At 43.5% G+C, this 21,626-nt stretch overlaps 1 protein-coding gene across 5 annotated transcripts in view; it reads left to right on the top strand.

The window, feature by feature from the left end:
* Window positions 1-21,626, top strand: part of suco (SUN domain containing ossification factor) — a 39,621-nt gene that overhangs the window by 9,612 nt on the left and 8,383 nt on the right. For 3 of the 5 annotated variants that reach the window (XM_076087430.1, XM_076087429.1, XM_076087433.1), the window contains exons 2-17: window positions 6,995-7,109; window positions 8,479-8,580; window positions 9,047-9,378; window positions 10,089-10,229; window positions 10,568-10,742; window positions 12,120-12,231; window positions 12,722-12,849; window positions 13,056-13,123; window positions 13,215-13,322; window positions 14,778-14,883; window positions 16,633-16,653; window positions 16,942-16,997; window positions 18,067-18,158; window positions 18,589-18,654; window positions 19,760-19,843; window positions 21,443-21,524. In XM_076087430.1, the coding sequence (XP_075943545.1) occupies window positions 6,995-7,109; window positions 8,479-8,580; window positions 9,047-9,378; window positions 10,089-10,229; window positions 10,568-10,742; window positions 12,120-12,231; window positions 12,722-12,849; window positions 13,056-13,123; window positions 13,215-13,322; window positions 14,778-14,883; window positions 16,633-16,653; window positions 16,942-16,997; window positions 18,067-18,158; window positions 18,589-18,654; window positions 19,760-19,843; window positions 21,443-21,524 (1,788 nt within the window). The remainder of the gene's footprint in view (window positions 1-6,994; window positions 7,110-8,478; window positions 8,581-9,046; window positions 9,379-10,088; window positions 10,230-10,567; window positions 10,743-12,119; window positions 12,232-12,721; window positions 12,850-13,055; window positions 13,124-13,214; window positions 13,323-14,777; window positions 14,884-16,632; window positions 16,654-16,941; window positions 16,998-18,066; window positions 18,159-18,588; window positions 18,655-19,759; window positions 19,844-21,442; window positions 21,525-21,626) is intronic. The other 2 variants (XM_076087432.1, XM_076087431.1) reach the window with 2 other exon arrangements.

The following is a 21,626-nucleotide window of genomic DNA, read 5'->3' as shown; positions in this document are numbered from 1 at the left end:
ATAAGAAGAGTATAGGGGAAGCACAGAGTCACAACATAGGATATACACGGGAGGAAAAGAGGGAGAAACCTGTGATAAACTGCTCTCCATGTTCTTCATCCAGGGTTCCAAAGCATCCTGGAAAACACTTATGTTCAGCATCATATTCATGGTTAAAATGGTCTTTTATGGACCAGAGTGACGTCGCTTTCTTCCCAACTCCTTTAAACGGCTACGTCTCTAACTTTGAATCCACATTTAGGTCAGTAGAGTCCAGTCTAGATTAATGGTATGCTACTCTTTGTGTTGATGGTGTTCAGGCTATTCAGTTCCTGGTGTTGAGGTAGGATCAGAGATGGTATGTTGCGGAGTATGTTTGCACATACAAGGAATCTGACTGGGTGATTGGTGCATAACAATAAACACAGTGCAATACTATATCTATACTATATCTGGTTATCAAATGGACCACAGGTGAGGTGGGAGGGTCCGCTTCAGAAATGTTTGTGGGCGCGTTGGAGAGCTGTTCAGCCACTGAGTCCTGGCTGCCATGTGATGCACCAGAGGAGAGGATTATGGGGGATCAGCAGGCTTTAAAACTGCTCTACATCATTCCATGTGGAGGGAACTCAGATCGCACACAAACACGAACACGCTCGGTCCTAAAGGCTGGTCTTTGAGGCTCTGCCCCCATTTTCCCTCTAAACAGTGACGACATGTTTTTGTCTGCCTGGCAGATGCGCTGGCCTACTTTTACCAGCGAGCCTTTGCTGGCACTCGTCCTCCAATCGCCCCACAATCCACCTCTGCTCACGTGGATGCTGGATTCTCCCCCCCACACACACACACACACACACACACACACACACACACACACACACACACACACACACACACCTGTCAGCTCTGTGGAGGTTCAAAAGGATAACATTTAGAATCCTTGATGGTTTAAATGTCGAAATGATTTTTGGGACGGTGGCGAAAAAAATAAAACAACAAAAACTATCTGTATCTGCCAATATGGATCATCAATGATCGGCAATTGGTATCTGCTGCAAAAAAGCGTAATCGGGGAAACTCTAAAAGTTGTATTTGCTCCTTTTTTCTTTTCTTTTGTGCTGATCTGATCCGTGACTCAAATCCATGATCCGATCTGAACCGTGAGTTTTATGATCCGTTGCACCCTCAGTATGTTGGTTGAAGGATTTATTCTTAAAGGTGACGTTCTGTGAGAAAACAGCTGGATTTATTTGGCCTTATGGGTGTGTGTGTGTGTGTGTGTGTGTGTTTGCTCTCACAAAGCATGTGATTTGGCTTTAGTGAGTTGACGGATCAGTTTATAATAAAGCCTGAACTAACTCACTCCATCATCTCGCTCTGCTCCTTCAGCCTCTCTGACGTTATTAACTCGCACATCGTCTATCAGGAATAATCTGAACCTCAGAGGGAAAACATCACAAGATGTTGGAAAGACAGAGAGACTATTCACATTCCTATTAAATTCTTAATCAAGAACACCATAATAATGTGACTTCAGTATTTTATCAAACAGTTTGTCTCTTTCCCTCTTCTTTTATTCATCCGTCTCTATGTTTTGCACACAGCAGTTGACACGATGACCAGGTTCTAGTTTTTTAATTTAAGACCATTAGGTAAGGACTTAGTGTCCATCACGTGTTGTCGGCGTGTGTGTGTGAAGCTGTTCTGAGATTTAGGCCATGAGAAGGAAAGACAGCAACTAATCTGCCATGTCCCAGGTTCTATATATATATATATATGTGTACTCTGTGTGTTGCTGTGTCATGCTACGAGAGTGACAAAGCTCTCTCTCGATCTCTTCTCACACAGTAAAGAGTCAACAGAAAGAATAAAGGATGATGGAGAGCAGAACTCTGAGCTAACCGGAGCGACACACACAAGTTCACACATGTTGTCTTGCTCGACGCCTGTGGAAACCTTTTGTCACCAGGCTGCCTGAGAAGAGGCCCGAGCACAGTTTGCATGCAATGCAGCTGGTGATAATGTTTGACCGGCTGCTGGCGGATGAATCTATCTCCAGCGTGTTGTCTCTGCAGTTCTGTCTGCGCTGTGTCAACCCAGTCGGTTGGTACAGGACGGTTCTGAATGGCCCTAAAGCCAACAGGAAATAACAGAGGATTTGGCTGTTTCGGAACCAGCGGAGACAGTCGTGTCTGTGTGCATCTGTGGCATATAAAGTCAGACCAGTACCATCAAATCTACTTTCATCACGCCGCCACAATGCAACATTCAATTATCCACAACGCTGTGGTGCTTCAGAAGGCAGTATGATGGAAAAATAAGTACAAATCTGTTTTTGCTCTTCTGTGGCAAACAAGCTGTTGTTTCTTCGGCACGTTAAGGATTCAAGAATCATTTGTCATTATGCAACACAGAGATGCACAACGAAATTCGGTTGTAGTCCGATAAAGCCTAAAATGCTGGATCGGGTATCGGCATGCCTTGATCTGATATCGTGTTATCGTATGATTTTTATCACCTCGTTTAAGCTACACTGGAACAAAAACAACACGAGTCACCTGCTCCCCGATCCGGTCTGCACATGTGCAAACTAGCACTACATGCCTGTGGTTAAACACTCTCATGCACCCTATTGTTTTCCCATGTTAACTCTGCATTGTGAAAAACAAACCTGTGTGGAAATCGGCAGGAGGCGGGCTTGTTAGCGTTGGCGGTTAGCAGGCGGTAAAGCAGCTGCTAAACAACGGAGCTAAAAGAGGTTGCATCTAGTTACATTAGGATAATCCTTTAATCAGGATTACTGCAGCAGAGGATAGTGCCAACAAACAAGATACAAACAAGTATAATATATAATAAAACACGAAGTAAACGTATATTAAATAAGTAAAAAACAACAAAATGATGATGCATTCAAGCTCTATTCAGTAGAAATGAGTATTGTGAAAAGTTAACAACTAATGTTATGATGTGTTCAAATGTCATCTTGTAAAATGTATTTTTTAGGGAGAAACTTGAAAAAATAAATAGTTTTAAGGAGCTTTTTAGATGTTAGAGAGGGAATCATGACCCGTTTAAGTTTTTAACGCACTGGAATCAAAGCGTTTTTCGGTTACGCAAGTTCAGGAATCGGAATCGGGAAGGAAGGAATAACGATATCGGAACATCTCTACTTATTGTGATTGATTGATATCTTTATTTTCGTGTCATGCACATAACGTGCCCAGCCCTCGTGGGTTTATTAGACACCAAAAATCCAGCCGCAGTGGACACACATTTCATAAAGTTTCATTAAACTACCGGTTACTTCACCGCTCGTTCTCAAACTAAATACTCTGCCTTCTCTCCCAGGCCTGGCAAAATACAATCTAAAACAAAAAAGACTCCTTTCCTGAAGCACAACTCAAGCTTTTCAGTCATTCAGCCAAAAGAAATCAATGTAAACGGAAGTCATTTTACTAAAGAGTACATCCTTTATGTCCTCAAAGATGGGACCGTAAAACTAAATGAATATTACAAAATGATTGTAGTAAAAACCTGAAAGACTTCCTAAAAACCCCTCGGGTGCTTCTGAAGTGGGACAGGAAGTGAGGAGGAGGAGTGTGTTAGCAGGATGCTGACTCATCAGTCCTCAGGCTCTTTATAGCTTGGCATTGACCCACCACTGGTATGTAAAGTACAGTATAAGCCTCACTGGAACATCTATTTTTCCTGGTGATCTTTGTGCATTTTGTCCCCCCACTGTTGCGTAGCTGTTTGAATTCAAAAGTAGGTCCCGCCCCCCTAAAGCAGCCCCTTCGTCACCCTTTTCTTTTCCTCTGTTGAAGGAATGTCGACTCTCGGGTCGTCCTCTTCATTCATGCCGATGACGCTGAGTGACGCTGTCGTTCCCTCTCTTTTCACAGTGTGGGCTCGGTTCTTACACTTCGCTCAGTAAACACGGGGCATTTGCGGCCTTGAATTGCTCCGCATGTTTTCATTCCTTTGTATTTGAATCTTTATCATTTAGATAACACGCTGACTTGGCGGCTTCCAGTCAAACATTAGTTCAGTGAGTCGCGAATGAGGCAGTCTGTGTTATTCGCATCTGTCATCATCACGGAAGTTTACACAGGACTGTTTACTCTGTGACTTGTTGGACCTGCGTGATCGCTTTGTCTATCATTGGTATTTGCACAAGTACATGTTGTTATCTGGGTGATTAAAGGCCTTTTAAATAAAAATGATGAGCAAAGTCCTTGTCTGGAACTAGACTGTGAAACAGCCCAGGGTTGTTTCAGTGACGATGCAGCAACAAAGAGGCCTTGATACATAGAAATATGCTCATCAACACGTAGCAAAGTATTCAGACCAGGTGAGGCTTTTTGAAAATATGTAAAGCAATTCAAAGGCTCTGTGGCATCCTGTGCAAAGATAGCAGTCGTGATAATCTGAAGGCTTTGAGTAGACGGATCAAACATTCAGCAGAGATCCACACTAATGATGCTCATTTGGGATACAATAAAGGTTTTTTTTGTGTCTGGATGGTGATGTACAGGTCAAGGATTCTGACTGCACTGCCCTATAACCATATTTTAAACAGACATATAACTCTTGAGTGGATCGACTCACAGTATGTCTTCATTCCCAACCTCTTCTTCATCTCTCTACGGTCTGCTTGTCTCTGGATGTATATACATGAGCAGAAAGAAGAAGTTATGAATAATTTGTGAATCACTTTCAAAGGTTGTACAGAGCACACGGGGATGAAGTGCTGTTAGATTCTGTGTTGTGTGAGAGGGAACAGAAGGAAAGCTGATCTTTTTAACTCGATTTAGTTTCTGCTCTCCAGATTTCGTCGGAGTTACTACGTGTAAGTGTAAACGTCAGAGGCTGTTATGATCTCTGGGTTTGTTTCCTGACATGATATGAATCATATATATATATATTTTGTTTAGGGACGGGGACACACTGCTCCATTACTGACATTAGATATTGCATTTGATTTTTTTACAGCAGTCTGTTGCGTGATGTTTGTGTCGCCTTCAGTACGACATGTGGGACGGTTCCTCGCTGTACATCCTTGGGTGTTCAGTGGTTGAGGGTGGACATTTGAAACGCAGCACAACATAGTTCAAAGTTATGGATCTAAGTTTAGCCGAGAACCTATATAAGCATGTGGCTCATGTTTACTCCATAGCGTCTGTCCACCAATCAGCTCGTAGGTTTCCCTCACTAGCCTTCTAGCCCTTTTTTGGGAAAGCGTACACCGAGAGGTACACAGTTCATGAACGGGGGTCCAGAACAACAGTGAATGTCATGTTCTGGTGTCTGAGTCAGCTGTCCCTTTTTAGCAGAAGTGACATTTTGAACCTGTGTTCAACATTCTGTGAGAGATGAATCCATCACGGAGATGAGAGGAGATCGCCAGAGGACGTGTTGTATTTTCAGTAATGAGTCAAAACTCTAAAAACAACTTGTGTATCAGTAGCTTCAATGTTTGCATTAACACTTTATCTCACCGAGTTGAGATTTGCTCATAGATCTGATGTATTGCAGCACAGCTTTGTCATGTTTTGTCTCGGCTCAGATGTTAGTGAGCAGAGTACAGATGGAGCGCTCTGTGAGTGACGGCGCTCTGACGTGCACACATGTTGCCTCTGAGTGATTGTGAATATGCTTTTCACTGCTCGCCTCCCTCCTCTTGACAGCCAGGCTGACGGGGCGCTAACATGACTGTCCATGTGTGCCGCCTGCTCCTGACATTGATATCTGACCGCTCCAGTTTCAGAATCACATGGTGTCTTTGTATCTGAGCTCTGCGTCTTTGGGCCTCTTCTGATACGATAACCAACTGACAACCAGCTGTCTCTCCTCTGCTGTTTCTTATGGCTTCTTATCCTTTACATTCATAATCTGTTGTTTTATTCTCTATCGTCATACGCTGAGTATTAAAGTGCATATAACATCATGCATGGAGGCGCTAGCTTTGCAAAGATACGGAGGCAGAAATGAAACTTGAAACGCACGCTGAGAAATGAATGAATTCATTCAAACCTTTTTATTTAAGCCTCGGTTTCTCTTTTAAATACACAGAGTTCAATAAATCAGAGGACGATACTCAGTGAAAAGAGTGAAGTGGTTTGAGATCACCGCCTTGAATTGTCCCGGAGTAGAGAGAGTGTCGATCTACCGGGCGATAAATAGATATGATTTATAGATATTGTGATGCACAATGATGTCGTCTAAATTGATAACAACAATGAGAAAACCATGTGGTTATTTCGTATAGACTATTCATGTATTGAGTTACCAGAGAACATGCTATATCATTATCGAGATATAACAATAATACCTCTATCGACATAGGAGGTTTTGGCCATATCGCTCTATGTTGCAGATCATTTTTCCATGTGTTTGAGGTACAAAGTATTGAACTTGAGTTCAGACTACAAACACGTAAGACGGTCAGCAGAGCGAGTTTGAGAGGCTCCTGTGGTCCAGACCAGCTCAGATGTTAGACAGGGTGTCTGTGCCAGAGAGGAACAAGCAACACCTGAAAGACTTCCTGGTTCCTGTTGAGCCTGACGGGTGGGAAGGAACAAGGAAGTGAGATCGAGGAGGAGGAGGAGGAGGAGGAGGTAGAGATGATTCAAAGAATGCAGTTGGCCTTGAGCAGCTTGCAAGAATACAGCAATAACAGTGGAATGTTGTTTACTCTGTTTCACTCGCTGCCTCTCTCCTTGTTCACCAGATTGTACCGTTTGTCCTTTGGGTATATCTCTCCCTTCCTTCGTGTTTTTCCTCATGCACATTCAGCCTCCCTACCCCCCGAGGGAAGCAAGTGCTCTTACTGTGAAGGATGTGATGTAGTAAAACCTCAGCATTCTTTAAACTCAAAGGCAGACCACAGCCTGCAACAATATCGTGCCGTTTAGCTTCTAATCTTTGTTTTAAACCCGTACTGTGACGCAGAAGTGGCAGCAAGTTGATGCAGGGTTTTTAACGGTGACATTTTCTCCCCCTTTCTGTGTTCCAGGTACCCCGGTCGATATGTGTGTTGTTCAGAGCAGAGCTCGTCTGGCCCTGGTCAGTCGGCGGGGGACGGAAACCCCGAGGGCCAGAAGCAGGAGCAGGACTCCACGCAACACCAGGTTTGTGCCTTTGTGCATGTTTTAAAATCAGTCGGTCAAATTAAACATTTGATAAACAGCTTTAATAAAGACTGTTGTGGTCTGATCTTTGACGGCACTTTCTCAATACGAAGGGAGCTCAGATTTATCTGACTGCTTGTATTAATTGATGACATTTGCAGTTGTATTGAGGATGCGACACATTAAGATGCACTGAGAGTCGTTGTGCGTTGGAGTAGTTGACGGGGGATTCACACCTCTAATGGTTGGGTGTTCAGTGTGGTTAACATCGCTGGTTCATCTCGTTGGGGCTGTGGGACGGTGAGCAGTATTATTAGACTCACACCAAAGGGTGGAGGTGGTGGGAGTTGGGTCAAGCGCTTACTTGACCTGGTGAGAAGTAGGCGTGGAGAGAGGAGGAAGAGGAGAATGAGGCGAGAATGGTCCTGGATGGGGGGGGGGGGGGGGGTATTGCATAAGTCTTTGTTGTCGATCCACCATATTTCTTTACCTTTACGACTGATAATCTCGTAGGATTGAAGCGGTGTCAGGGACGCTCGTAAAGAGGGAACACACAACGTACAGTACGTAAAGATTAGAGCCCCTTTCTAGGTGAAAAACAAAATACTTACACGTTGTCACGGCCATCGGGTTCTCTGTGTAATGAGTGATATAGGATAACGCCCTGTGGGGTTAAAGTTCAGAGTATACAGAGTTACCAAATCTCTGCTTTTTCTGTCCTTTTCTTTATCACTGTATTGTGCGTTTCAATATCAATACTGTCGGACTATGTCGTACGTTAGAAAAAGATCGAGTGTGTCCCAATACACAGCATGTCATGTAGGGTTTTATAATTTCATGTTTTTAAATATTATTGCTTATTATTACGTCTGATATACAGTGGTTTTAGTATTTATACATATTTTATTTCTTACTTTATTTGCCTGAAGTGGACTGGCTCTGGGTGGTTAAATATGTGATACCCTCAGCTCTTATCTCTGTGTGTGTGTGTGTGTGTGTGTGTGTGTGTGTGTGTGTGTGTGTGTGTGTGTGTGTGTGTGTGTGTGTGTGTAAATGTTAGAATGAATGAATGATAATTTGGGGAGGCGAGTGTGTTTTGGTGTGTGAGCCCAGAAGAAGGGGAATCATTGTTAATGCTCCAGAACCAAACAGGTGTTCAGCAGTCTGTCACTGGCTGTATAACACAAGCTTTGTTCATCAACAAAACCTGAGATGCAAAGACCTTCTGCATTTCACCTTTCTGCAAGAAAATGCTTCAACATAAGCCGTCAATAATGTCTTGTAAAGATTTAAATTGTCATCCTGCTTCATTTTTAGGCTTTAATATATAATATAACTGCTGTTTATTTATTATTTATTTCCTCTTTAGGTGTTGGAAGAATGGACGACACACACATCATATGATATGGGACTGGAGACAGAGGGAGCAGCACTAGACGAGCTTGCGACACACAATGTACACCAAGAACAGGTAATGTCACACGTGTACCGCTTATTAAACGCTCTCGCAACTGCTGTAGATAAAGTTAGCCTGACAATATGCATCAGAACCACGACGGTGCAAATCTTTAAAATGGGAGAAACAAAAAGAAGCATGAGATGAGAGATCAGTGTATTTGAAGTAATATGCATTTGCTTTAATATTTTTAAATATTTCTTCATGACTGCACACTTGTAGAGGACAGTTGTCTGTTGTAGTAGCGCTGGTACTGTTGTGGTACTTTAGGGAAGCCTTGCGTATAACATACAGCCACGTTTCTTTCTGCCTCTGCCAGTGTAATGTCTACCCGACATTGTTAACTTAATATGATCACACAGGATTGTCATGATAAAACATTATATTATCGTATCGCCTTTCTTTATTCAAACCCGTTTTCTTTATTAAAATAAACTTGATGAACTTGTTTTGTTTATCTTTTTGTCTTTTCTCTCACCAGACTGTGAATCCTCGGGACGCTGAGGTGGAGGAGACCAAGACTGTCCCAGAGTCTGATACTGTACCTGTTGCCTCTGAGCCAGAACTCCACCCAGACCCCCCGGCTGATGTGGACCTGCAGACCGCAGACACACGGGACCATGACCAGGAAGTCCCTGACTCCTCCACTCCAGAACCAGTTCCAGCACAGGACCAAGTGTCCGCAGACGCCCCGGCAGAGGCCGTCAGCGACGCCCCTGCCGCACACCTCGGCCTGGACTCAAACCCAGCCACATCCCCAGATGAAGCTGACAACACACCTACCTCACAGAGCGCCGGCCAGACCCACACAGGGTAAGCCCAGATCCACTTCCTCAATCCAGAGACCTCTTTCTCTGGCATTAGAAGTTGGCTGTAACCTCAGAGGAGTCACATTGGCAAACTGAAATTATAATCTCAGATGGTTAAAGCCAATTTCAACCCAGTCCACCATTTCACATGTTATGATTTTGTTCCCTTTTGTTTTTGTTTTTATTCTATTTTATTCTATTCTATTTTATTTTATTCACCCACTGTTAATGACTGATCACACACTGAAAGAGGAGCTCAAAAGAGAGTTGGTCTGACGGCCTGGATATTTCAAAGTCACTCCTCATGGAACTGGTGGCCGGCGTGAAGAAGCTACATTTACGGTGACATTTTGTCTCGTGGACTTTGTGAAGGAAGTTCGTGGACATTGTGGAGAATCACCAGAGTGGTGACGTGGAACTTTGACCCAAGATTAGTCTGAATATCTCCGGGGTTGAGCCTTCAAGAAGATTATTTCCATCCAGAGGCAACTTTGGCATTCGCCTCCTTCCTCAAAGCAACATCGGGACATTTAAAGACTCATCCGCCTCCCCACCAGCGAGCGACCTCTCCACCTCTTGTCCATCCATTCCTTTTCTCTACTCTCTCCCTCTAGCTCTCCTCTCTCCCTCTAGCTCTCCTCCCCTTCCTCCTCTCTCTCCTTCCTCCCCAGTGCGAGGACGTGTGGTAAACGCCATGTCCTTTCTTTCCCTCAGTGCGGTGAGGGTTGCCAGTGCAGGAGATGAACTCCCAGTAGACAAATTTGTCTTTGCTGAGCACTCTGGTGCACAGTGCGGAGTCATTCCCCCCGAACTGGCAACCTGTGAAAACTCCCCTTTTGGCAGGCCTCTCTTCAGGTGAGTTTTTCTAAACCCCCCCGAAGCCAATCAAAGCACAGAGACAGGTAATCACGGTACAAGCTACACCTCTCTGCTGTGCGAAACCGTCGACCGCTGGCCTTGCTCTCCACTTCTGCTTTTTTTTTTTTTTTTTTTTTTTTTCTCTGTTTCCATCGTTCTGCCTGCTCACAACCAAGGTCAATTCTGTCAAATAAATGGATTATAAATGGATTTTTAAAAATGTTTTGCAGAGTGCTTCCTTGTGTTCTCAACCCCTCTTTATCCTTATTCCTCCTCTCTCCATCACCATCTCTTCCCTCCCTCTCCCCCTCATTGGCCCTGTGTCTGTGCTATAGTGTGGATGACGCCGGCATAGAGGACCAGCGGTCGGACCAGAGCCAGAGTTCTGGTCCTGAAGCAGAGGTCCAGTCTACTCCAGGCCACGTGGACCAGGAACAGCAGGAGCTGGAGGATGAGCCGTCTGATTTGGACCAGGAGGGCAACATTTCTCAGAACCACCAAGAGAAGCAGGTCAGCAGCTTCAGTGCCGTTTTGAGCATTACAGTGCTGAAGGTATCAGGATGGACATTTAAAAAATGACAGCCGTCCGTCTTTCTATTGAACGAGACACAGTCAACATGCTCGCTTCATGTGACACAATAGCCATCCTGCTAAAATATACTTAATATTATTATTACACTATTCTCAAAGACCTTCTGTGATGCCCATGTCTATAATGCATTATGAACATACTTATAATGTGGTTCTATCTGCTTACAGCACTGAATAGTCATAGTTATAAGCACTCATAAATATATAACAATAATCATCAGCATAGAGTAATATCATTTTAAATCTTTCTATAATTATTTATAATGTGCAAGAACACACAAAATGTTGCAAACTTCATTTTTACTTTACTTAAAGCAAACAATTACCTCTTAGACTAACTTGTAAATGCATTATAATACATTATAACAGTGATTATAATGCATTATGAAACTTGACCGTATAAGTCATTCTAAAATGTTTCTTGTTATGAAGCATTATGAATATTTTATGAGTGTTTATATCTATGACTACACAATGCTATAAGCAGAATATAATGAATCATAAGTGTGTTTATAATGCATTATAGGCGAGTCATAGACAGTGTTACAGTGTTGCAGTTCTCAGTGTTGCAGCTCACACCCCACTGAAGTGTGCTGGGTAGCCTGACGGTGCTGTTTGTCATTTTGCGGGGTCAGTCCTTTCAGTGACACTTCTCCTCACAACTGCTGTCTGGATTTCCATGAAAGCTATAAATATTCAGCGTGAACAGCTGTTTGAGCAAAGGGCAGCATTTGAATGTTCCAAGCAGCAAACGCTGAGTCGACGTGCTGCTTTCGGTTGCTTTTGTTCACGGTTGAAGGATAATGAAAGACGAGTGTATCCGGTGGAACGTAATCATTTTCAGGGGGGATTGAGCGTGTTGTGTTTTCGTGCTTCTGGCCTCTGATCTATATGTGACTCCTGAATAACGGTGTTTACATAATAGGCCGTCTAAGTTGGTGGATTTTTAGGCTCAGACTGGCTTGCGAGGTCCAAAAGGGTGCTTATATAATCCATCACAATATTATTCACAGCTCAGTGCATCTCAAAGCCTTAGTGACCAGAGGCTAGCTGACTACGATGCGTGTGTGTTGGATGCTGGTGGTCATAGCATGCAAATTCATGTAGTGGCTCACTGATGCCAGGACACAAATAATCCTATTTAGCAATATTAGATTACTTTACAATGGGCTGTACTTTTTCTATGTCAAGGTATCAGCATATTCAGGGCATTAGGTGATTGTAGACGGATATAGATACAGTTGAACTTTCATTATGGGCCTGTGTGTGTGTGATTCACCCGTCTGTGTGTTTCAGGCAGGGCAAGGCAGTACTGCCAGAGAGACCGATCCCTCGGTACCCAGCAAAGAAGACATCCCCACCTTCGACGAGTGGAAGAAACAAGTCATGGAGGTGGAGAAGGAGAAGAGTGAGTGCATACATTATTAAAACACACATTTAGATGCACGCACACAAATGGAAAAGGGAAACGTCACATCAGCAGCTAAGTGCTTTGAGTCCAGAGGCTTTGCTCCACGGCCAGCTGGAAAACTCAGAGGTAGCTGATGATGTTGATCCCACTCTGTGACACGGGCCCTGGAGAAGCCTCTGTAGACAAAGGGAGGCCTTCACATGTCAGTGTTAATCTACATCTTATTGCTTATAGCTTATTGCATTTTTACATTGTCTTCCTCTGTCGTCTCTCTTTAGCTTCCTTCCCTGTGTTCTATTCCCGTCAATCTCTCTCACCGTCTCCCTCTCTCTTCTCTCTTTTCTGCACGCCATGTGCAGTGGTCAGCGGAGCGTGTGCTCATGTGTAGTTGCGTAACCTCTCTACTTGTTCCTCTCAGGCGACGCTCTTTTGTTTTTTTTCTCCAGCGTCTGTAATGGGCCTAAAATGTATCGCTCCCTCTGTCCAGGTCAGTCTCTTCATACCTCAACCAGCGGCAGCCCCCATCCGGTGAAGAAGGTCCAGAAAAACTTCAAGAATAACTACGCCTCCGTGGAGTGTGGAGCCAAGATACTCTCTTCCAACAACGAGGCCAAGGTTAGACACCGACACACAGCTAAGGATGCAGACTGTCCGACCGCCATCTTTTATCAGATGGTGGATGAAAACAAAGTTTCCCTTTAAGTTAAGACATAAAGCTTCACCTGGGACAGATGTTATGTAGTCTTATGAGCACTGAAATCTAAAACTTGTGATGCTGGTGGATGCTAATTCTCTCTCTCATTCTTCCGTCTTGTATTCAGAGCACTTCAGCTATTCTCATGGAGAATATGGACCTTTACATGCTGAATCCTTGCAGCAACAAAATCTGGTGAGTGAGCTAACACGCACTACTGGTACGCTGACGTTAGATCCGCAAGTGTCGTCTTTTCACAAGCGTTCTCTACTCTCCTCCAATCCAGGTTTGTGATAGAGCTCTGTGAGCCCATTCAAGTCAAGCAGCTGGACATCGCTAACTTTGAGCTCTTCTCATCGACACCTAAAGACTTTTTGGTTTCCATCAGCGACAGGTAACGTCACACGGTTCAGCTTCAACCAGTGTTAAAATGCACTGACGTGTTCTCAGAGGCATGTGGTGGGTGTGTGATGAACAGAATGTGTTGGGCTGTGCAGCAGGAAGCACAGGCATCCAGTCTGATTCATTCGCCTGCGTTTGATTAACAATTGAGTAAATGGGGAGGAAGACTTTCTGCATGTAATGGCCTGGTTTATTGAAGAACAGTGGAAGAAAACAGCAGCTCAGCACCTGTGATTCAAGTCATTTGTAAAGCCCAATATCATAAATCACAGAAGGACGTGGATATCCAATCAGTGTTGATGGTAAATGTAGTCCATTGAAGCAATAAATTCCTCACTGCCTGCTATGTTGACCCAGAAATCTGAGTTCACAGCTGCTAAATCTGTAGTTCTTTCTGCATCCAGCGCCGTCATTTAGTGTGACAGGGAAGTAGTTGGGTGAAGGGAGGAGCTACAGGAAGCTATTTCAGCTTGGATCTGTAGTAGGCGGGCTCTAGATGACTGTCTAAGCCTTCCTTGTTTTCATCACTTGTATTGCAAACTAGCCATGTTACGGACAGAAAAAATGGCGTCCCAAAATATATATGCGGAGGCATTTTACAGTATTTCAGCTGACTCAGTTATTCAGCCGTATCAGAGTAATCGGCCTCAGAAGTGCAGCGAAGCGAGGCCGAGGCTGCATTAGCTGTGCAGAGGACGAGACCGTCAGGGACCCTCCCGGCATCAGATGCTCGTGCGCAATGCATCCTGGGACATGTAGGCACTGCTCCGCTGGCAGGAGAACTCTGCTTTCTTGGTCAATAAAGCACGCACTGAGGAATTTATTGCCTCAATTGACAACATTTACCTTCAACACCGATTGTACATCCACATGAAATTTTTTGACAAAACATGCAATAGATGCATCTGTACACAATAACCAACTTAATGAACTTAAAGTAAAGACAACATTATAGATGGATTACAAACCTATACGAAGAATAGATCCGAGAGGATGTCAAGCAGCTTATTGTGTGGTGACAGAAGAGTATCGATGAAAGGAGTTACTGATTGTGGGCGATCATGAAGCTAACTGGCTCCTCCTCAAACAACATCATATTAAACCACCAGGACTGGTTCACAGGACTGGTTCACAGGACTGGTTAACAGGACTGGTTCACAGGACTGGTTCACATCGTCTTCTTCATCTGTATTATCAGCTCTAGCTTTCGAGCTTCTAGAGCTGGTGATGTCTGAGTCCTGGATTTCACCGTCGGGATTTATTTCCAGCCTGATCTCGCACCCCATCTCATACGTTCCACCCTCTGGCATTTAGAGACAGACCTCCAGTCACACGGAGCACTGTGGCATTTACACAGAGCCTTTGAGAACATGTCGAATTGTGTGTTGAAGTAAACTGTAGCCCCTAAAAAAATGCTCCTCTTGCTTTTCTCTTCCTCTGTCTGCAGATATCCGACCAACAAGTGGGTGAAGCTCGGTACTTTTCATGGCCGTGATGAGCGCATAGTCCAGAGCTTCCCACTGGATGAGCAGCTTTATGCTAAATATGTGAAGGTACTTACTTTTCCTCTTCCTCCTGCTGTAACAGTACATTTATGTCTCGAGGAGAAGAGCGACAAACAATGGACTTATTCATCCTCAGTAGTATTGTATAATATATTGCAGCTCCTAGTTGATGAATACACAGCACACACGGACACATGCTTCTTATCCGTGGGTTAAAGCTGTATTTATAGCTCAGGGGACCCTCTTATGACTTCATGGTAAGTTAGCCATCAGCGCTGCCTCCAACCTCCTCCCTTCACTGGATGAAGAAATGTGACTCCGTGTGTCCATGACAGAGTTTCTCTTGTAAGAGCTGAAGGGTAGATACTTATTACCACCGGGTTGGTTTGTATTTGAGATTTGGGTGTCACAACCTGTCGGCTCAAGTTGGTCCGAAATCTGTTGACAAATGTTGCAGACAGTCTGGAAATGAAATCATTGGGGTGTGACGTTAAAGGATTACAATTGTTTGTCTTATGCTAAAGTCACTTACATGAAGATACGGAAGCCCCGAGCGGCAAACAAAAAACTCAAGATCCCTTTTTTAAAGTCTGATCTTAATTGTTTTCTCTCCTGTGTTTGTGACTTAAGAACAGGGACATTTTTCTAAGTTAGGTTTTTATTCATCTGGATTTATTACCTCAGTAAACATTGTAAACATGAGTTTATGGGCAAAATCTCTAGTTATTAAATCTTGGTCCATTTAGAGTCAAACAGACCATAAAGCAGGCTTTGCTTTAGGAAGATGGTGCCAGAGCTGTATACGGCGTCTCTACGTCAGTCCTCCACAATCCAAATACGGTCACTTCCATTCACTGGTGGCAGAAAACCAAGATGGTGACAGCCAAAATGCCAAACTTGAAGCTTCAAAACCGCACACCGCAAAGCGATGAGTGACGTCACAACGACTTGGTCCGCTTCTTCTACAGAGTCTTTGGTGTACTTCAGCCTCTTGTGGCCAAAATGGTTATTACAATAACAAATAACAAAACTTTTTTCCCCACTTTTTTCCACAAATGAATGAAAGGGTAACGTAGAAAGAGTAACTGGCAAAACTATTCTTTTCACACACGGGAGTTAAAACAATTTAGATCAGACTGAGAAAATGGATCACCAGATGGTTTGCCCTCTCAGGGCTTCCGTACTTGCAGACATTCTTGCTAAGACTAATTTAAACTTAAGACTTTTAAACCATCTCTACATTCACAGTGTCACCCAATACTAGTGACTGTGCTTTTCTGAGCTGTCTCTCCCCTCACACTTCTACCCTCAGTGGTGCTCACTAAGTATTCACTCTGCAGACTTGTTAAACAGTTGATTAATGCTCCGATGATTATCCTCTTTATGTGGCCAGTGTGGGTGTGATGTGCGGGTGATTCATGGGCTCTGTTATGAAATGATTTTAATACATTATCTGAGTTTTGTCTGAAATGTTTCAGGATTGTCTGCTTTGGTTTCACTGATCTAAGCAGCTGGAAATGTCCCATCGTCATGTTTTACATCTGCTTGTCCGTCTGTCCCTCTGTCTTGCTTGTGATTCTCTCTAAGTGCTTGTTAGAAACCCTCTTTCTAGTCCCGTCCCTGTTTCAGAACAAAGATCCAGCAGAGTACCGGCAGTGTGTTTGTCTCATCAGAGAGCCGGACTGTAACCAAAATGCTGGACTTGCTTTGTAGCTTGAATCAGTCTTCACTGATTCTCTTTCTCTTTGTTTTCTTTCTCTCTCCTTCTGTCCTTTGCCTGTCTTCCTATCGCATCAGATGTTCATCAAGTACATAAAGGTCAGCACTCTTCTCTCTCCGCCGGAGGTTGTGACGTGCTGTGAAACGCACTCTTTGTAATGGTCGAACACTATAGTGGGTGTGCTTTGGCAGAGCATCGTCTTTAATGCATGCAAAAGATCTTAAACAAGTAAAACATGCACATAAACCACATTGTCACCGCTTGGCAATCCTTGTATTTGGTGGATTATGGGTGAATAGAGCGGGCACTCATTTTAATTCATGCGTTATTGGCATTGGTATGTGAATGATCATTTTAATTTATCAGTTTATCCATTTTCCCTGCAGGTTGAACTCCTCTCGCACTTTGGATCAGAACACTTCTGTCCACTCAGTCTCATCAGGTAAGACAGTAAATGGCTCTTCCCAATTTCCTTTCTGTCCCTCGGCCTTTTCTTCCTGATGTCCTGACTCTAAATCGGCATTAAAGGACCAGCGTGTGGGGTTTAGTGGCATCCAGTGGTGAGGTTGCAGACAACCAGCTGAATACATTTCTTTGTCTCTTCAACGTGAAAACGTTAAGTCTCTCTAGAGCCAGTGTTTGGTTTGACCATTCTGGGCTACCGTAGAAACTCGGATGTCTCTGTGGAAGATATAAAGGACTCGGTCTAAGCTCATGAAAACACAAAGATTATTATGCTGTATTCACACTACGAGTGACAAAGCAACAGGCTACAAGTCACTTTCAATGGCCTCAATTTCCTTCAGCGCTCTAATGACGCAGCGAAATCGTCAACAATCGCATGTTTGTGTTTCACTATTTCGGGTCCCCTTCTCTCTCTCCCCACAGTTCCTGTTCCGCTCTGTATAAAAAATGGAATTAAAACGTATTCTTGCTGTTAGCTACTTCCCAGTTTTATTTAGCGACATAACTACGTCAACGAGCGTTCGAGTAAAACTTCAACAGCGACTCGGCCAGGATGCAGCTGGTCGTAGTGTGAACAAAGCTTTAGTTTCAGGTTATACACTAATTAAAAAATAATCATGAATATTATATTTATTCTAATATAACTCCTTTAAATCATACAAAGTTAAATCTTGGAACTATGATGTATTTTCAGTATCAGATTATTGAGCTGGCTGCATGTTACTCGTCGATGCGTTTGCCCCGTTCACATGTAAGATTTGCTCCAAAGTTCAAGCCGTCTCTTGCACTGTGCTCACACTTAATCTCACAAACAGCCAGAGGAACGTGTACCTACATGTCATCGGGGGGCTTGTTCTCAAGGAACTGCACTTGGGGTTCAAAGGGGCTTTAAAAGGGTAAAGTTACTTGAGATAACATTTGTCTCCAGATCTGATCTGAGCAGCGTGATTTTAAACAGCTGCCTTTCCCGAGAAACATTCACCCTTAACCTTTTCCGTGGGTAGGTTTGTCTGTGTAACGCAGTACGTACGTGTGTTTCTTTGTAGGGTGTTTGGTACCAGCATGGTGGAGGAGTACGAGGAGATAGCGGATTCCCAGTACCCTTCAGAGAGACTGGAGTACTTGGATGAAGACTATGGTATGATGGTGACCCGTTACGTCTTTTAATGGGACGTTTTTAAAGGATATCTTGTTCATCTTCTTTGTCGAGACCGGTTGCATATTTACCATTTTACTCCCAGAAACGGATCAATGCACTTACTAACATGAAACTACATTTAGCTGCCTCCCCTGGTAGAACAATGCATGCTCTGCAAATGACTGGACTACAAAGGACCCTGAGAGAAGAGTCAAATTACATTCTTACTCACCAACTCAGTCACCAAGTACCTTGTGCTGAAGTTAACTATATCAGCTGGCTGAGTTCCCTTCATCGACTTCTTGTGATATTTTAAAAAATTCCATAAAAGCACAAAAATGTTAATTTACAGTTGAATGTTATTTATTTGTATTGTGTGTATTTTCATGTATTTTGCTAGATATAACCTGCAGTATGTCTTCTTCTCCAGATTATCCACCTGGCTACCAACCATCAGAGGACAAGGCCTCTAAAAACCTGCTTGGCTCAGCGACCAGTATGTACACACAGACGCACAACATGCATACACACGTATAGATTAGCAAAGACTCATTCACAGCAAATAAGCTACAACAGTAGTTTGGATGTTTTGAGGTTCTCCTCCACAGTCAGGGTTCTACTACAGTAGATGAGTTCATAGAAACAGACAGGAGAACCAGCACGGGAGCAAAGTAATGTTCTGCTGAGGACGTATTTTAGACTCCTACAAAAAGAGGTGCGAGCACGCTGCCTCCTCGGTTAGTTTGTGTTATTGTATGTCAATAAAGTCACAAACTAAAACGGACTAATCGATGGAAACTCATCTACTGTAGTAGAACACTGACTGTGGAGAAGAACCTCATACAAACACACTTCTAAACATCACAACTATCCTGTAACATCGTAACACAATCAATATGATTTTAAAGGGCTAGAAGCAGGGACTTTTTTTCTAGACTTTTACTTTGAAAAGGCCGAGCAGGGAACGCTTCCTCATTCTGTTGGAGTTTGTGGCTGCAGTGTACAGTTTGGGGACTTCCAATCTTAAAATGCCTACTATATGTAAAAGAAAACAATTCCCCTTGTTTCTATACACCATGTGAGTGTTCAGGATGCACAATCTTCAGTGCAGTAACCCATGGAAGCCCCAGTGTGGGTTAAATATGGACTCATCCCCTGTAGGGTAGTGTTGTCTTAACCTACTTGGTCTCACACATACTGTAGGTGTAGACCAGGGTTTGGGTTGCAGAGCTTGCACTCGACTTTCTTTTTCTTTTTTTTAAACCACGCAAACACACTGGTGCCCCTCTGTCTCCTGATTGAGCAATGTGAGGACTAGTGCACCGCTCCACACAAACCTTCAGGCCTCTAACCATGAAAACCAGCAGACGAACACATGCTTTCTTTCTTCAGATGAGCAGACTCAGAGGGGACCTTAACAAGGTAGAAGGGGACGTGAGGAAAGCCTGACGGAAAAGAGGGGAAAACGCATGGCAAAGCCTGTGGTTTCATCAACACGTGTTGGTCCACGTGCTGCTGCCTGTCGACGTATTTACCAGGAACCTCATGCCTTTCAACATAACTGTAATGTGTGTGTGTGTGTGTGTGTTTTTTTCTTTCAGATGCCATCCTAAACATGGTAAACAACATTGCTGCGAATGTGCTGGGCGGCAAACCAGAGCTGGAGGGTGGAACGTTAACAGGAGGTACTCATCCCTCATATGTGCTCATATCTTTACTCTGCTGTGGGATTAGTAAAGTTCCATCTCATTTTAGCTCATCTTATTTAATCCACTAAGGCCTTCCTGTTGCTTTTTTTCCCATTCTGCTTCACCTTTCATTTCCACAACTCCCTCTGTGGCCACTTCTCTGAAGTTCCATCTAAATCCTGTTCTATCCTTCTAAAGTGGGAAGACATAAATAAAACCACTGTGGTCTGTGTTTGTTGGATTCTGCACCATGTTAACAGTACTGATTATGATATTATAACATATTCTTGGAAATCTGAAATCTATGCATAGTTTGCAGCAGAAATTTCCACACGCTGAGTTAAGTGAACAATGTATTTTATATTTCTCTTATGGATGAAGTGAAACTGTCAAAGGCTGCAAGCCTTCTCAAAAGTGTAGATTTCAGAGACGCTTGACACACAGTAACCGGCTTATTTATATCTTAAGAGATGAAAGGCTCGTCATTATTACGTCTGTACATATTCTTTTATTAGTAACAATAGGCCCTGACGTGCACTTGCTTTCATTCTCTATGAGCAACCTTATCACAGCTGAAAACCTATTCATTGAAATGGAAACAAACATGTCAACATCGAAACATGCAAATATAGCGGATGGAAACATATTTAGCAAATAAACATTGAGCTCCCAAAAACAACAGATCAAAAGGTTCCACGCAGAGTTTATGGCCATAAGAGAAGAGACACATTCATTCAACTATATAAATACTTTATTTTGGCAATATTACAGAACACTAGTTGGTGTTTTTCACATTTTACGCCACAGAGACTGTTTTAGAAACAGCATTTTCCTCTTTTCTTGCGCTCTGCTCATTCTCACTCTGTTCAGCCTCCCCTTCTCTCCCTCTCTCTGCCTCTAACCGCCGGCCGGTCCCGTCTCCCCACATATTGTTTAAATTAACTGCCTCTAAATCTGGGTCACTTTATTCCCTTCTCTACAGTGCGAGCATATGCGTTGCTTTGAATGTCCATGTGTATGTTGAGCGTGGAGAGCCAAGATGTTTATTTGGCTGTGGGCGGGATGGCAGAGAGGAGCGTAGATGAATTAAGACTGAGGGGGGGAGGCTATGACGCCAGGCTTGCTCCTTGGCCTGCTTACCCCACAGAGAGCTGCCTCAAAATCACTCCGTCTCTCAGCTTTTCCCCTGGGGCATCGAGTTAAAGGGAAAACTGGCTTTTTATGAGCTGCCACAGAAATGAAGCGCTCTATTGAAATGGAAGTCCACAAAGTCAGCATTTGACTTTTTGTCATAGGATGTAACTCCATCCAGTTCCAGTTGTGATTTCCACTTAGACACGTAGAGTAAGCAGGGAAGAGCTGGTCCAGTTCAAACTGGACTCGACCGGTTCACAGTATTTATGGCTTTCCCAAACACAGGCTTGCCAGCCAGACTGAGCAGCAGAAAAAGTGTCTCTGTTCTACTGTTTGCCTCCTTCAGCCACATTGGATTGGGGGGGGGGGGGGGGGTTTGGGGATTTCTGTGCACTCTTAAATAGTGACAAAGTGTTATTAAAGTCCTGTTCTCAGGTTAATTGTTGTGTTTTCTTTTCTAAGTGCTAGGTAATATAACAGCAGAGGGGGATGAGAAGAAGGAGAGCGCAGAAGATACGCCTGAAACACCTCAGGACTCCGTAATGTAAGACCAATTAAAGATGATCGATGATAAACCATTATGTATGTGAAGTGGTTTCTACCTCACAGAAAGATGAGTTAAGCTAGAATACGACTAAGTTGGGAT

The sequence above is a fragment of the Anarhichas minor genome, unplaced genomic scaffold (assembly GCF_050575085.1).
Source record: "Anarhichas minor isolate MPS153535 unplaced genomic scaffold, ASM5057508v1 ptg000010l, whole genome shotgun sequence".
Classification (NCBI taxonomy): Eukaryota; Metazoa; Chordata; class Actinopteri; order Perciformes; family Anarhichadidae; genus Anarhichas; species Anarhichas minor.
Note: the sequence above shows the minus strand (reverse complement) of the source record. Positions and strands in the feature narration are given on the sequence as shown.